Here is a 17,373-nt window from a genome sequence, read left to right as displayed (position 1 = left end):
TTCTCCCTAAACCAAATATTCCTCCTTTATATGGAGCAGTTCCTCCTCCTTCTTTTTATAGAGAGAAGAGACCTTCTTCTTCTCCTATTATCCAGCCTAAGAGACCACAACCTAAACACCCAAGTGCTAAGGATGAGAACATTCCTCCTCCTCAATCTTCGCAACTTCCTACTAAGACTAGACGAAATTGTTCTGCACGTGAACGCTGGCGAAAGCGTCGTCTTAGAGCTCAAACTTTGCAATCTCCAAAAACACCTTCAACACGCATTATTCCATTTTCTCCTCAGTCGGACATTCAGCCTAAATCTCCTAAACATAAGATGCATGATGGTCTTGATCCTGTGCGAGTTAAAGATCCTATTTTTATAAATCTTGATGATGATATAGATGAAAGTGTTACTCCTCTTGCTTCTGATAGTGAATATGAACTTGTTGATGTTGATAACCATTTATCTAACGAATTTTCTAAAGCACTTATCCTAGCTCCTAGACAAGAACAATGTGGCTCGGAACATGAACATAGCCCTTGTTTGGATCTTGTGATAGCTCCATCTGCTGTGTTGGATGTTCCTCCTCTAGCGTGTTCCCTGCCGTCCCGAAACATTGATCAGCAAGATCGGGGGGTAGATGACGTGCTAGACTAGTTACATTAGCATAGTAGACTCTCTTCCCCTCTCTTTTGTTACTTCTTCTATATGTTATTCTCATTCTTCTATTTGTTGTCCTTGGTGTTGTCTACTTGAGGACGATGCAAAGCATTGAGATCTCTCGATCTCTCTCATGTTGACTCAAAAGACACACGTGTTCCCTTCTTCTAGGTGACCTTCCTTGATTGGGGAATGAAGAACAATTATGCATACATACATATGATATATATACATGAATTATCATACAACATACTGACCCCAAGGAAAGCGAAGTCACCTCGTGCTTTGTGTTTTGTGTCTATTATCCTTGGGTTTATCTCACACTTGGAGGCTAAATCCTTGCGATAATGTGCTCCTTTCCTTTCTCATTTCTTATGTGTATCACTACGTTAAAACAATCACCCCCGGTGAGGCATGTGCGATCGCTTTAACATAGGGGGGCATACATCCCGTTCATATCTTTTCAAGATACTTGAAAATTTCTTGGCAAATTTAGCTTTGCCTTGAAAATTTTCGATATCTCTCTTGCATGACTCATAGTGAGGGAACCTTACTACTGACAGTCATGGTTCTCCCTCATGATCTTCCCTTTTACTTTGTCAATCGAAGTCGTAAGATCCTTAGTCCACTGGGGGCTCGGTGTATCTTGCCTCCTTGACGTGGTGAAAGTCTTTCAATGTTGTTTCCTTGTACTTTACCGGAAGTATGAGCATACATACTCCCGCTAAAGTGGGGGCTAAATGTAGCGTCCTAAAATTGCGACACTTGCAATTTCGACTGCATTTCGGTCTTCACGATGGCGACGCAACACACAACCTGAATGGAGACCCTGAAACTTGCTCACGACACTGAAAACTGCATTTTTCAAGTAACCTGGCATGAACCTCCTTGCACCCTGATGTCCCGGGAGGTGGGACCAGAGCGCCCAGCGCCTTGGTCCCTCAAGACCAGGGCGCCCAGCGCCCTGGTCCCCAGGACCATGGCGCCCAGCGCCATGGTCCCTGGGTCCTATTTTGGGCCCGGTCTCCTAAGGGGCTCGGGTCTTTTTGTTTGCAATTTGGAAATTAACTTTCCCTGGTCGGCCTAAGGTCGGGAAAATCAGTCTATCAGCCCTAAATGACAAGTATATAAATGACATTTTCCTCTTTCATTCGATATGATGAAAAAAACATGGAAATTATACTCAAGCATTCAAGCATTCAAGCATTCCTTCAAGCAATTGATCATTTCAAGTCTCCATTCAAGGCTAAGTGTTGCATTCAAGACAAGGATTCAACCATTGAAGAGGAGATCACATACAATATATTACTACAACATACAACATACAACATCTAAACCTTCGCACATAAGGATACCAACATCCTTAGAACAAGGTATTAGTACTTGTTTTACAGTCATTTACATTTACAGCTCTTGCTCATTTCTTGGTTAATTCCAAAACCTGGGGTTTGACCTAAAGGCAAACCCCCAATCCCTAACCCCCCAATCATCTTCGCTTTTCTGTGTGTAGGTTGCAGGTACGCGGCTGAAATTGAAGATCTGGAATCCTTGTGCAGAGACGAACAGATCCCCCTTCGTTTCGCAGATTTTTCGGAGGACCGTGGCGCCGGGCGCCATCGTCCTGACAACTTTTGCTCAAATTTGCAGGACAGCACCGTATCAACATTTTACTGCTAATTCCAGGTCCGCAGCTTCATCCTATAACCCGAACTCAGTTTATAAGCGAATCTTTATGACTTTCTATGCATGCTTAGCTTAATTTCCTTAACAACATTCTTTACAAAAGAGGGTAGCCTTGCTTTCCTAACCCTTGAAATTCATTTAGCATCCAATCTTGCATTACGTGGGATTGGATCTTATGAGTTTCAACCCCTCTTTTGAATGTAAAGTCTCTCCGCTAAGTGAAAAACCATCGAATCCTAGTGAACCTCCCTTCTCTCTCCTCATAGTCGGAAGAGGGGAGAACAACTAGGGTTCGATCGTGATTTTTCCACTTTACACTAATTAAAGAGAGTTGTACTACAGTTGCCCATACTTATAACATGAGAAACAATAGGCAACCTAATCCTCCTTCAATTATCCCAACTTCTCTTCCTGATCCTCAACCTATTCTCCCTCAAGCACCTTATATTTTGCAAACTCTTGGTAAAGAGTATGATCTTGTTGAACAACTTAAAGCTACTCCTACCAAGATATCCCTTTGGTATTTGATTCAGACTTCTTCAACTTGTCATGGTATGCTACAAGATGCCCTAAGAACATTGAATGTCCCACCGGTAGTAACATCCAATAATATGGCCTCCTTGATTAATTATATCTCAACTCCTAAGGCTCAAATTGTGTTTACACAAGATGAGCTACCCGCTAGTGAAATTCAACATCAATGTGATCCCTTAATGATTGTGGTTATTATAAATGATAGTGCAATAAGACAAACACTAGTGGACAATGGTTCTGGCCTTAATGTTTGTAGTATTAAATTGTTGCATAGGATCAATGTCGATACATCTCTTATTAAGCCCGATTCTCTCACTATCCAAGGCTTTGATAATGTTGCGAAATATTCATTAGGTATTATCACCTTGCCTATAAAGGTAGGTCATGTTACCTTACCCACACCCATCTATGTCATATCTAGAGAATTAACATGCAACTTGTTACTAGGGATACCTTGGATTCATAGCATGCAAGTTGTCCCCTCTACATTACATAGGCAAGTTAAGTTCATTTACAACAATAAGACATATACCTTGCTAGGTGACACAAATCTCCAGGCTTGTTTGTAGACATCAACTTCCAAATCCTCTTCAACTAGTTTTTCCTCATCTATCTTAGATGATTCCTCTAAATCCTGTACTCCTACTAGTGTATCCATTTCATCAAACCTATCTCCCACATCCGAATCATTTCCCAATGCTTCGTAAAGTGGACCTAGGGTTCTTGGGGAAGAGTCTTCCCAGCTTGAATCTACTATTGAAGACACTTTCTCTCCTAAGAAGGTTCTTGCAGAAGATTATTGGGGATCCCTTGATTTTAATCCTACCTTCATAAGGGAATATAAAATCCCCCCTAAAAAGACTAAGGTCTAAAAGATTGAAGAAGAAGAAGAACCTGAAAAAACAATCCACTTTATCTGGGCCATTGAGTAATAACTTTGTGGCGGCTTCCCAAACTTCATCTCCCTTAGTTTCTGACCTAGAGGACTTTGACTGCATGCTTTATGAAAATCCCCCTTCTCTCTCAAAAATGGCTAATATTTATGGTCCTGTTTTTCACATCCTAGCTAGATGCAGATATGATGGTAATGGATGTGGTGCTCAAGAACAAGGGATAAAGGTTCCTTTGGAAAATAAATTCCATGATATGGTATTTGGGCTTGTCTATGATACTTTTAAGCGTACTAAAGCCTCAAAGAGACAATCTATTAGTGTTAATGTCATTTATGCTTCTCTCCCAATAAATTATCCAGAGTATATTGATCGTGACTGTTCTAGTATCCTCACTTTGGATATTTTTCCTACTGATGATTCTGTAGTTGGATTATTAGGAGCTTATGACAACCTTCCTCGTTATCACCATAATTGTGGTTTGCCTATTATTTGAATGGGGAAGCTCACTTTAGGAAATAAAAAAATATTGATGAGATAGTTAAATAATTTCTCCAGTTAAAAGATGCTCCTCAACAAAGCAATCTTCTAATAAGTGATACAATTGATATCAGATGGATCCTTGTGTTGAAGATAAAATTATCAAAATAGGGAAATGTCTTGACGAAGAAGATCAAAAACAATATTTTGAATTGTTACATGAGTTCCCTGAAATCTTTGCTTGGATGTACTCTGACATGCCTAGAATAGATCCTAAGATTGTCACTGATAACATTGTCCTAATTCCTGATGCTAAACTTGTGAAGCAAAATATTCGAAAGATTAACTCTAAAGTGGCATTACTTGTTAAAGGTGAGATTGAAAATTTGTTGGATGTTGGATTCATTCATCCTATCGATTATTCCCCATGGATTTCAAACATTGTGGTTGTGGCTAAGTCTGATGATAAGATTAGGATGTGTACATATTTTCATGATCTAAACAAATATTATTTAAAGGATGATTTTCCCTTCCCAAATATCGATATGATAGTAGATTCTATAGCAGGTCATGCTTTATTATCCTTCATGGATGGTTTTTCTGGATACAATCAAATCTTCATTAATCCTCAAGGTCAATACAAGACCGCTTTCACCACCCCTTGGGGCACATTTTGTTGGGTTATGATGCCTTTTGGATTGAAAAATGCAGGCGTAACCTACCAGCATGCTATGACTCTCATCTTTCATGCCTACATGCATAAGACCTTAGAAGATTATGTGGATGACATCTTAGCTAAAAAATTTCTTTGCACATACCATGTTAAGATCCTTCGTCAGATCTTTGAGATAATTCGTAAGTAGAACATGAGCTTGAATCCTTGAAAAATGTGATTTTGGTGTGGATAGTTGAAAACTATTAGGATTCATAGTTTTGCATCATGGAATTGAGGTGCATATGAAGAAGATAGATGCCATTGTTAACATTCCACCTCCTAAAAATGTTTCCCAACTAAAAAGTTTGCAAGGAAAGATTCAAACCATTCATAGATTTGTATCTCAACTCACAGATCGTACCTTTCCTTTTACTCAATTTCTTAACAATAATACCATCTTTCAATGGAATGAGGATTATCATCGAGCATTTGAAGACCTAAATACTTATTTGGCCAATCCTCCTATTCTTCAACCGCCTGACCCTTCTAAACCTTTTCTTCTTTACACATATTCTTCCCTTCATGCTCTTATAGCCATATTGGCACAACATGATAAGGATGGTAGAGAATGTTCGGTTTACTATATAAGTCGTACTCTACTCGATTAAAAAGTTTAGTATTTAGTGATAGAAAGACAATGCCTTGCTTTAGTCTTTGCAACTCAAAAGTTAAGGTATTATCTCTTGAATGTTGAAATCCATGTTATCATTAAATCTGATCCTCCCAAGCATCTTTTGTCTAAAGCGGACCTTTCGAGATGCTCAACTAAGTGGGTTATGATGTTGATTGAGTTTGACCTTAAGTTTATCTCACAAAAGGCAATAAATCATCAAGTGTTGACCAATAACTTAGTTGAGGCTCATTCACCCTTATCCCTACCTAGCCTGAAGTCTTTCCTCGATGAATGCATTTTCTCTATTGAGGTTGATGAGATTTGGGAATTATATTTTGATGGCTCTAGGTGTCGTATAGGATTGGGGGCAGGGGTGGTCTTAATTTCTCCTAAAAAAGAAGCCTATCCCTTTATCATATTATCTCAATTTCTTATTTACCAACAACATTGGTGAATAAGAGGCTCTTATAGCCGGAATTAAAGAAGCCTTAGCATTAAATGTAAAACATCTACATATCTATGGAGATTCTCAACTAATCATAAGACAAGTGATGGGAGTTTATCAAGGTAAGCAAGACAAATTATGACAATATAGAGATCTAGCTATAGCCTTATTACAAAAGTTTGACTCTTATACCATGGAGCCTATTCTTTGAAAAGATAATCGACATGCTGATGCAATGGCATGTGTAGCTTCTCTTGTGTCTTTAGAGGACACCTTGGTAGATCTTAAATTCACTATTCACAACCTCACTACCCCGACTATTGTAGATAATCCTAGTAATGTGGTGAATTGCTTCATTATAGATTCTGATGAATGGTACTAGCATATTGTGAGATATTTGAGTTATGGTACCTTTCCTGACTCTACAAATAAGAATAGTAGGGCTAGGATTCACAAACTAGCCGCTAGATACATCGTCCTCTCTAATGTTTTTTATAGGAGAGGTTACAATGGTCTTCTACTTTGATGTCTTAACAAAGTTGAGGTCCCTATTGCTCTTGAGGAAGCACATTCAGGTGCTTGTGGGGGGCATTTCAGGGGTAGATTCTTAGTTCAGAGATTTCTTTAAATGCGATATTATTGGTAGACCATGGAAAATGATTCCTTTTCATTTGTTAAAAAGTGTCATCAGTGTAAGCAACATAGCAATTTGATCCATGCCCTTGCCCAAGAACTTTGATCTCAAGTATCATCTTGGCCCTTTTCTACATGGGGTTTAGATCTCGTTGGTAAAATATCTCCTCCCTCATCTCAAGGACATACTTTCATCATAATTGAAACTGATTACTTTACAAAGTGGGTGAAATAAGTTCCCCTTCGATCCACTATCATTGAGGTAATTTGTTAATTCATCTTAGAAAACATTATTTCCCGATTTGGAATACAAACTACCTTGGTTTTGGATAATGGAACGTCATTTAAAAATAAGGATGTGAAGAAGTTCCTTGAGAAATACCATATGCAATATAAATTTTCTACACCCTACTATATTGAATCAAATAGTCAAGCCAAGTCTTCCAATAGGATAATTGAACAAACTTTTTGAAAGATTGTAAACAAGCATGGTAAGGATTGACATACTCAATTAACTTATGCTCTTTGGGCCTATCGGATGAGGGTACGTGTTGCTATGGGCACTACTCCTTATAATCTTGTTTACGGTGTTGATTCTATTATGCCTTTGGAGCTAGAAATCTATTCTTTGAGAGTTTCTCTTAAAGGTATAGTAGATGAGGACTCCTCTAGAGAACAAAGACTTCAACAACTTGAGATGCTCCATGAACAACGTATAAACACTCTCGAGCATATTTAAGTGTATCATAAAACTTTACAATGGATTTATAATGATAATCTCATTCAACACTCATTTCTAGTGGGTGATCTAGTGCTTTATGAAAATCAATGTAATGTGAATTCTTTGCTCGAGGAGAAAGGAAAATTCAGCCCTAATTGACTTGGACCATACATTGTTGTCGAGGTCTATGGATCGGGTTCTTACAAGATAGCAGATGTGGAAGGTACACCTCTCAAGGAACCTATAAATGCTATGTACCTTCGTAGATACTATACCTAGCTTATATTTCTCTCTTTCTCTTTCTTCCTAGTTTATCTTCTCATTTTTATTACAACCTTCTCTTTCTTCAGAATTGCATAATATGTTAGCATATGTTCATTAAAGTATGTATGATTAAATGATATTTTATCATTTAGTCTACATTACTTCATTCTTGACAAGCATGATCCTTTTACTCTATTGTTTGTCTTGGATTAATTTATGTAAGTTATAATATATTTGCATTTTATATGTGCTAGCATGTTATACAATCTCTTATGTGTTAAGTAGGATTATATCATGTTGTGTTTAATTGGAGTTAATTAAATCACATTAGTCATATAGTTCTTAAGATTAACACATTTATTTTCTATATCATCAAAGTAGCATTTGATAAAATACTTAGTTATTTAATTAAATCACACATGTATCAATTTAATCATGAAGCATTGAAAAATAAATCACATAGAAATTAGATTAGACATACATGTTCACCACCAAATGTGTTGCTTTTAATCTAAGCAATGCATATATTGTTTAAGTATTAAAATAACATGTTTGAGATACAATATGAGCATAAATATGTACATATCCATGAGTGTCATAACATATACATCAACAAAATGTCTCATAGTAAAGCAAAGTCATCTCCTATCCCTTAGACTAGCAACTAGAGGATGGTGACTATATGTCCCCTCCTGATCTGGCCATGGGGGTGGGCCCATGGGTGTGTATCATGATACAGAACATGAATGACACCATGAGGAGCTCCTGCGATCCCTCTCCATCATAATATCGTGGTATGTGGTTGCCTTTGTCAGAGATGCTACTAAATCATCCTCTATATGTTGTAATCTCTCTCATAAAGATCTCTCTGTCTCTCACTAGGCCTCCATCTCCATCTGAATGGTGGTAAATAGGTCCTTGTGTCATCATGTCCTTCTGCAAAGAACTAGGGATGTCTGCAGACATGATGAGATATGTCACTACATGTTGGATAAGTGAATGTCACTCTTGGATGCCAACTGTAGAGAGAGAATTTTTCATCAGTAAACATTCTATTTCATCAATTCTAAGAAAATAGGATGCATAAATTAAATAATCATAAAGAACCTTACCTGGATCTCCCTCTTGCCAGTAGGAGTCAGGGAAAGGAACCACCTTAGACTAGTACCCACTAGGCTCTCCACACTCATACTGTCTCTCCACAGTAGGCATGGGCCAATGGGGAATAGAATAAAGACCTCTTATAGGGTCCTTCTCCACCTATGATGGGAGGCTCAGTGGATCATCCTGCTCGGAGTGATGAGGAACTGCATCTGACTCATCCTCCTCAATCTCCTCCTCAATCTCCTCATCATTCGTGTCCTCCTCATCCTCATCCTCCTCATCCTCTTCATCCTCCTCTCCATCCTCCTCATCATCTCCATCCTGATCTCCCTCTCCTACATCAGGGTCATTTCCATCAATACCCACCTCCTACTATCTTGCATCATTTCTTTGATCATTTGTGCCCTCCTTGGATGTAGCAGGTCCATCCTCATCACCTGTAAGTCTCCATGGTCTAGGATTCCCTCTATGGAAGTCAGCTAGAAAGATAGCTCTAGGGTATATCTCCCCCACCATTTGAGGTACCAAAGGTGCGCGCCCACATCGTCTCTATAATCTATCACAATATCTCGATAAAATCCATCTAAATCTATGATGTCAATCTCCTCGCTCGTAGGCCTAGGAATAGCTCTCGGCCTAGGAGTCACACGTGATTGTTGTCTGTAGATAGGCACATCAGTAGGAACACACCACTTGAACCCGAATTACCATCGGACTCAGTTGAAGTAGAACAAAATGACTATGTGACTGTATCGTCCCTCCAGTAGGCAGTTCCTCTACATGCAAAATAACTGCCTATTTATCCCTACCCACATATATATCCTGAGGTAGGGTCTCCATCTAATCACATCCACTTTCAATCTATCAATTCTCAATCTCCAATGCAGTAGATCCCCAAACCGCCACTCACGGGTAAGAGGATATGAAAATACCCTAGGCATCTCTAGAACTAAGTCCATAGGGACTCCAATAGACCTAGTACACATGATATGCTCAAACATCCACACATGTAGTTATGTGCAGGTCATCAGACCACACCCCTATCCAAATACATACTCTCCAAGGTCGTGATAGAGATGTGCAAGCATGCTCTGACCCCAGGAATATACTCATTAATGTCTCTCCATGGCTCTAATCCTATAGGTGAGATCTCCATGAATGTAGGTGTCGTGCCCATTAGGGCATATGAATAATGCGATGGTAGCATTCATGAGCCGCCTCACTAGTGGAACCTTGCCAATAGGGTGTAGGAGCCAATTGACCATGATGTAGCCCCTCATCTTGTCGAGCCTCACTCTCCTTATGTAGTATACCTACTCCCTCTTGTACTCGGTAGTGGAATGATCAAATCAATATCTAACAGTCTCTACCCTGATGGGAAGGCACAAAATATGGTATACATCCTCAAGGGTAATCATCATCTCCCCCACAGGAAGGAGGAACATTGAAGTATTTGCATCCGACTTCTCCATCAATGCCATCAGCATCATAGGATGAAACTTGATGGTGGGCATAGTCATCATGTACCACAAACCTACGACATGAAGCAACTATCTATCCTTCAGTGTTAGCCTCGAAATCTGACTCCGAAGGCTCTGAAAGGTGTGACCAGCAGTATGCTCATAGATGTAAGGGAAAATCTACAAAGTGAAAACAATGTGTTCATCTAATCAAAAAATTCATTCTATCTATTATGCACATCAATCTCCTAATCCTGTGAACCTCGTGGTTGCTCTACACAGGGACTAGGGTGCCCTTCTAGGACCAGGACCATGGTGCCCTGGGAGACCATGGTGTCTGAGTAGGGAGCATGAGTATGATCTCTATGATGAAATCATTCAGAATGGAAATCAATGCAATCAAACTAAGTCAATAATGAGTCAATGGGTAGTCAACTCACCTCGTCTAATGGTCGGTCGCCGAGTACAAACTAGCGCAAGATCTCCATCTAGGTAGGTCACTCAAGTTGGCATCAAGGCATGATGGCTATAAGTAGGATCCTCTAAAGTGAATAGTGTTGAAAAGTCAAAAAGTGACAAATGAAAGTGTCACTTTCATATTTATGAGGTATGCATCTTTTTTGTTTTATGATTTTAAGTTAGAAACCCTAATTTATGCACTTTTCCTTCAATCTATCCTATCTTGAGCTAAAGAGATTTGATTTTCATGTTGTCAATGGTGTTGGAATTGTGGGCATGCCCTATTGCTCCACATTAGTTCCATGCAGTGCTTGAATGAACAATCAAGCCTTGTCATGAATATATTTCATCAAGATTTTCATAACAATTCATTGTGGTAAACATGATACCTTGTTTCACCTTACATATAGCTACCCATGAATTTCATCACCTTTCTTAGTAAGCATTAGCTGATTTTGTGATCTAACATGTGGTTTTGTAGGGTGGGGTTCCTAACTGTGTACTATAGATGCCACTAGGGGCTTCATCTAACAACTTATGGATATATCCTTTTTCAAATGATGTTTAGTTTTTTGTACTTTAGCTTGCATATGCGTGTAGTGTCATATGACCACTAAAGTGGGGGCTAAATGTAGTGTTATAAATTATACACCCTTGGTAGGGTGGTACAATTTCACACTTGATTTAGTAACCGCCTTAGTGTGTGTTGCATTTTGCATCTCTAATCTCTTTTAAGCATTTAATTAATCAATTTAATTAAATCTAAATTCATGTTTCACCTCTTCACGTGTTATAAAGTTGGGCCCTTTATCCTAAGTGTTCTCCTTTTCATTTTATTACTCCATTAAATCATTTAATCACAAACCCTAATTATGTCCCATTTTAATCTTTAAGGCCCAATATCACATATCAAAACACCTTGAAATTAGTTGTAACTTTGGGATTAGCTCTAATATCATCATATCTAACAACCCTAAAAATTTGGTGAAAAGTTGGTTGGACCATGTTGAAAGTGTACATGGTCCTTGACTTTTTTCCCAAAATTTCAGGAGCATAATCCTATGATATAATAATGCTTAACCTCAAAATATTGGCAGGAAATTCAAATCCTAGGTGAGCCTAAAGATGAAATTAAGATCGAGGGTTTCATACATAAGAGCTCACTTTCCTCATTTGAAGGGGTCTTTGGGGCTAGGAATCTAAGAGTGGGTTTTTGTAGCACAAAGATCCTTCTTTACAGTGAAAGAGTAGATCTTTGAAGTATTCAACAACATTCAAAATTCACCAACCAAGCATTCATCAAGCATCATTTCATCAATTGGGGAATTTTCAAGATGTAAGGGAACAATAAAAGATCACCAACTGAAGATTTTTCTATACCTCTCCCTTAGGGTTGGGTATGGTTTCATGTTGTTTTCATGTCTTTGTATGAGCTTCATTTTGATTCACATTCATTCTCTAGGTAACTTTGCATCATGGATTTAGAGCATTTACTTTATCAATTGTAAGGAATTAGGGTTTACTCTTTAAGATTGCTCTAGATTGTTTTCTTTCATTTTAGGATCTTGCAAACACACAAGGTTATTGCACACACATTTTCAATAAATTATCGGCTATTTATGGAGGTGGAAATTACCAACATAGGGGTTTGACTAAGGAAAAACCCTACATAGCCACTCGAAACCCCTTTTTTTAGCTACAAGTACAGGTTCGGATTTGAGTGTTGCTGGAAGTTTCAGGACCAGAAGAGCACATAGAGATAGTGTTTGGGTGTAGATTTCATCAGAAACCCTAAGGAAAAGTGCTTGGAACCCTGGTCCTACCAAGGATAGGGGCGTGTTTCCCTAGTCCTGCCCTCTGTCAGTAGGATTTGGTAGAATAGAGTCTTGCAGGCTTTAGATCATATCCTGTTAGTTGTAGCTCCAGATCTGCAGAATCAGGACAGTGGCGTGGCACCTTGGTCTCAAACATTTCTACTCAAATTTCAAATATAGTTACACCTCTGATCTTACCTCCTAATCTATACTTTTCAGCAGCATATCAATTGTCCTTCAATCTACCTTTCTAGATTAGGGTTTTCTTGCTTACTTGCATCTTAGGTTAGATTGCATTTTGAATCATTCCTCTCTCCCATTTGCAGCAAGGGAATAGAAACCCTAAGAGGTAATCCTTGGCTCTCCCTTCATCACAAGAAGTATCCAAAGTGTGTTACCTCCCTAGGCTCTTTCATATTTCATGAGTGTGTATGAGAGTGGGATTAGGGTTTCCATTCTTAGCCTCACTTTTTCCCCTACACAATACTCAATAACATAATGCTTGTACATGTAATATATTTGAATAAGGTTGTGTATGAATATTAATTAGTTATGTGGTGGAGGCAAGTAATTTATCTTTATATTCTACACATTTTGTGTGTCAATCCACCACCATTTCATCAAAATGACTCTAGGTATCTCTTTGAGGTGATTTAACAAACATTTCATGTTCCTTAGCTATATTTCCATATTTTGCATACATGTTTACCAAAATATTAGAAATTTCCACATCTCACAAATTTCCTCAATTTTTGTTGAGTTTTTTGTAGTTTGCAAGGTGTGGAATGTTGAAGTTTCTTAAGTACAACTCGAGTTGAATTTTTAGCAAGAGAATATTTTTTATTCTATAAATAGAATGTTTCTTTGAGTTGTGAGGCTAGCACCAAGGAAGGTCTTATGTGTGAGATAGTTTGAGTTATGTAAGGCAAGTTTATTTTATTTTTCATCATGTAAGGAAAGTTCCTTTCCCAAATCACATAAGGAATTATTCTCTTAGGTTGTGTTGTGTCAAGAAAGTTTGTCTTCTCTTGCATGATTGATGTTTCATCAAGTGGGCTATTTATATAAGATCCTTGTAGAAAATAGGATAAGGATTTGGAAGGAAATTTTTTTCTTGGAGCTGAATAAAAGATTCAACACTTGTAGGTTTTTGCCCACATTAGGGTTTCATAGGTATATCAGTGTTGTTTGTGTTATTATGTTTATGTTTTTGGTTTCATGCAAACTTTCTTCCATTGTTCATTATTGTTAATTAATGTAGTGTATTAATTGTTACAAATTAGATAGGTAAACGTTAGTCTTGTTTAACCTTCAGGTAAAAAAGATCTCTTTGTGAAAACCGTTTTTAAAGTTAGAAACAAGGTGAAGGCCCCTCCTTAGAAAAAGTTAGTTTCTTACTCTAAGGACACGCTGAAAGACTCCTTTGATACCTCTAATACCTCTGAAGGAATCTACTCCTCTGACCCTACCACTAACAGAGAGAATAGGCCTAGATTCCCTATAGACCTCAAACCTTTAGACTATTACTTTAAACCAGACTAGGAATTTTCAGATGATATTTTGGCAATTTCCAGAAATGGTGTTGTGGATTTCATTAGGGTTTTTAAATGGGTTTTTCATGAAATAAAAGACATTAACTTAAAGAACAGGGTGATGTCTTGAAAAATAGATGAAATGATAGAAAAAGGGAAGCCTTAGAATATTATAGGGGTCTAGTGTCGACTGAATAAGAACAACTGTCAATGGAATAATGTCTCCAAAGAACCGTGGAACTAATGGAAAAAATGAAAAAGGAAAATGAGAAAAAGACCAGGCAGCTTGAAGGGGAAATTGGTAAAAGTAGGGAAATAATGAACATCATTATGTAGAAAAGCCATAAAATTGTGAATAATTTGGTTGCCACTATGAGTACACTACTGGAGAAGTTGGACAAAGCCCAACAAGATACCCTAATTGTGGACCTGGATGCTGATAGAGAAAAATGCTAGAATGAGGATTCCTATCCCTCTAAGAGAACCAAAGACAACCTCAAGAGAAAGGCAGAGTCTTCCACTCAGGAGTTCCAAAACCTGAAGAAGGTGGCTCAAGAGATGAACATACTCGAAGCTGAGATTGTAGAGACCTTAAAGTCCTTAGGTTAGTGTTTTTCTAGTTTTAGCTTTATGTTGTCTTTTGGTTTGGTCTTCTATCCTTTTCGACTGCATGACAACTTCTTTATTTTTTATGGACTTTGGATGTTTATTTTCATATAGCCTGTAACCAAAGTTTACTTTAGTAGTGAATATTCACCAATGGCGAATATTTCACATCGGTGACCTGGAAAGTGGTGAATATATTGTATAGATTGGGGGTGGCTGTATCGCCTGGAATTTATAAATATTTGTCAACTACATGGCCCAATAACCCATTGTTTTATGTAATTAATTGTATCTCTATCAAGATTTTGCCAATAGAATCTACATTTTCCATATGGAAAATTCAATATTTTCACCTACAATTTTTGAGGTTGTCTTAATATACGATCATAATATGCCAATAGCCATATAAATATTTATTGTTTAGGAGAATCCAATTTTCCTGGGATTTTGTGGAAGCATGTCTCAATTCACCCCAATTTTCAAAAATCTATTATAATTACCAATTAATTGGATGACCCATAATCGCCTCAAAAATTACATAAGATGTGTTATAGTTAAGCGTGATTCACAAAATATTTGTATACCATATAAAATTCCCATTAAAATCACTAACTAAAGATTGGTATAAATACAACCAAAGATCAAATTTATCTCTACACAATTTGGTCAGTTCTAAGCTCTCAATTTGGATCGCTAGCAAAGTTTCAGACCGAGAACAACCATTGCTCTTGACTACATTGGTGAGTGCTAGTGACCTAAAGGTAAGTGATCATATTTTTGAAGTGTTATAATATTATGGTGAATTCTTCTCTATTTGTGTGCACTGTTCAGATCATTGTTTATTTATCTCAGGAACTTCCTTGAAAATTTTGAATTTGAAATGACTTTCTTGCACCCCTAAATATGGATTCTAATTTTTGAATCTCCCTGGTTAACTGGTTACTCCAAAGTCCAATCTCCCTTAATTTAAATAGCTTCCTCAAAGTAAAAACCATGGTTAAAATTGTTTTTTTTTCTTTCTTTTATTAAAAACATTCATTTATTCATTTATTAAAACCTTTCATTCCTTCCAGTGCTCACACATGTCTCTAAGTCTATTCTAGGGACTCTTTGAAGAAACGTGTGTCCTTCACAACTTCTCCCTAGAATAGAGCTTATGTCATCGATTAAAATTAATTAAGTATAGAATAGAGTTAATTAAGTATAAAAATTATTATAGTTAATTAATTATTAGAGAATTCTCAAATCTGTCTCTATTCCAACAATTTTTTGAAGAAACCTTTGTTCTTTAGAAATTCTAGCCAAAAAAGAGCCTATGTCATTGATCTACGATCATCCAATAGTCATTAAGTTGATTGATTAATCTAATATTTAAATATAAGTAATGAATAAATTTATAAACAATAAAATATAATAAAAATTGAAATTAATGACTTTCATATTTTACCTCATCATGCACTTCCTTTTATATCAACAATCCAGATCTTCACACAACTACACATTTAGATCAAGATGCTCGTTCACCTTAACTCTACAGCCCCGTCACACATATGGTACACGGGTTCTACTGATATCAGGCTCTTCTTAAGTGGATCAATAGGATTATGCATACTGGAGGTCAAAGGACACGTTGGAAAGGGTTTGCCCAATCTATCCTCCTTGTTAATTAAGTATACAATTTATAATAGTTAATTAGACAATGATTAGACCTATCTCTATTCCGGTGACTTTTTGAAGAAACCTTTGTCCTTCAGAACTTCGAGCCAAAATGGAGCTTATGTTGTTAATCTGTGATCATCCAATAGTCATTAAGTTGATTGATTAGTTATTTATAGACTTATAGTTAGCTAGCTCTTGTAGCTTATTCTATGGATAGCTGAAATAAAATTAAAGGTAAAATTTAATGTAGTTTAATATTACAAGTGAATAAATTATTCTAGTATTTAAATCCAAGTAATGTCCCCATTTGGATAACTTATTTCATGGTAATGCTGGTGGTTCTTCCAATCCTAAAAATGTCCCTATTTATCCTCATTCTTTTCATAATTCTCATGATGTGGAGGAATCACTAACTAGGGTTTTTGTTGACCAATTGGAAAAGATTAACAATTAATTTGAAAATTTTCAACAATGGATGAGTAAACAATACCTAGAATGTGGAGAGCTCTCTCTCTCTCTCTCTCTCTCGTGTTGATTGAAGGATTGAAATTAATGGTTCAATCTGATAAACTTGGTGTAGATATCTTGCATCATATTTCTCCTATTGTTCATACTAATATTATGCCTATGAAGAGTTGTGTTGAAATCCTTGGTTACACACAACCTCCTTGTCAAGTTAATCATTCCATTCATTTGACTACCCCTATGGCTAGTGTTCCCATTTTTACCTTCAATATCATACCTATCTCTACACAAAAATGTCATACCTACAAGTGTTAGTCAAGGGGGAAACTCCTCTAATCATAATTTTTTCATTCCTCCTCAAGTGAGCCTTCCATTTGTTACCCAATCTTCTCCAATACCTACCTACAATAGTGTCCCACCCCCTTATAACAATATCCCTCCTTATTATCAAGATCCTCCATCCTTCAAGAATGTTACGACTCCTTCATTCAACAATGTTACTCCTCCTTCTCAATCCAACATTTCCAATTTAAATCCTTCCACCGAAGCTACCATCAATAGTATAGCCCAAACAGTGTCTTCCTTGCAAGAACAAATAGCTTCTCTGAATCAATCTAAGTATAATGTGCACATATTTAATGTAGCAATC

The 17,373-nt window shown here is 37.2% G+C and overlaps 1 protein-coding gene across 1 annotated transcript in view; it reads left to right on the top strand.

Moving 5' to 3' along the window:
• Positions 1 to 3,893: 3,893 nt before the first annotated feature.
• The window catches only part of LOC131027247 (LRR receptor-like serine/threonine-protein kinase RGI5), a 47,169-nt gene continuing 33,689 nt past the window's right edge, over positions 3,894 to 17,373 (top strand). Inside the window, exon 1 of the mRNA XM_057957265.2 lies at positions 3,894 to 4,233. Coding sequence (XP_057813248.2) covers positions 3,894 to 4,233 — 340 coding nt within the window. The remainder of the gene's footprint in view (positions 4,234 to 17,373) is intronic.

Source organism: Cryptomeria japonica, chromosome 4, assembly GCF_030272615.1.
Source record: "Cryptomeria japonica chromosome 4, Sugi_1.0, whole genome shotgun sequence".
NCBI classification, from domain to species: domain Eukaryota; kingdom Viridiplantae; phylum Streptophyta; class Pinopsida; order Cupressales; family Cupressaceae; genus Cryptomeria; species Cryptomeria japonica.
The sequence above is the reverse complement of the archived record's forward strand: the minus strand, read 5'-3'. Positions and strand labels throughout refer to the sequence as shown.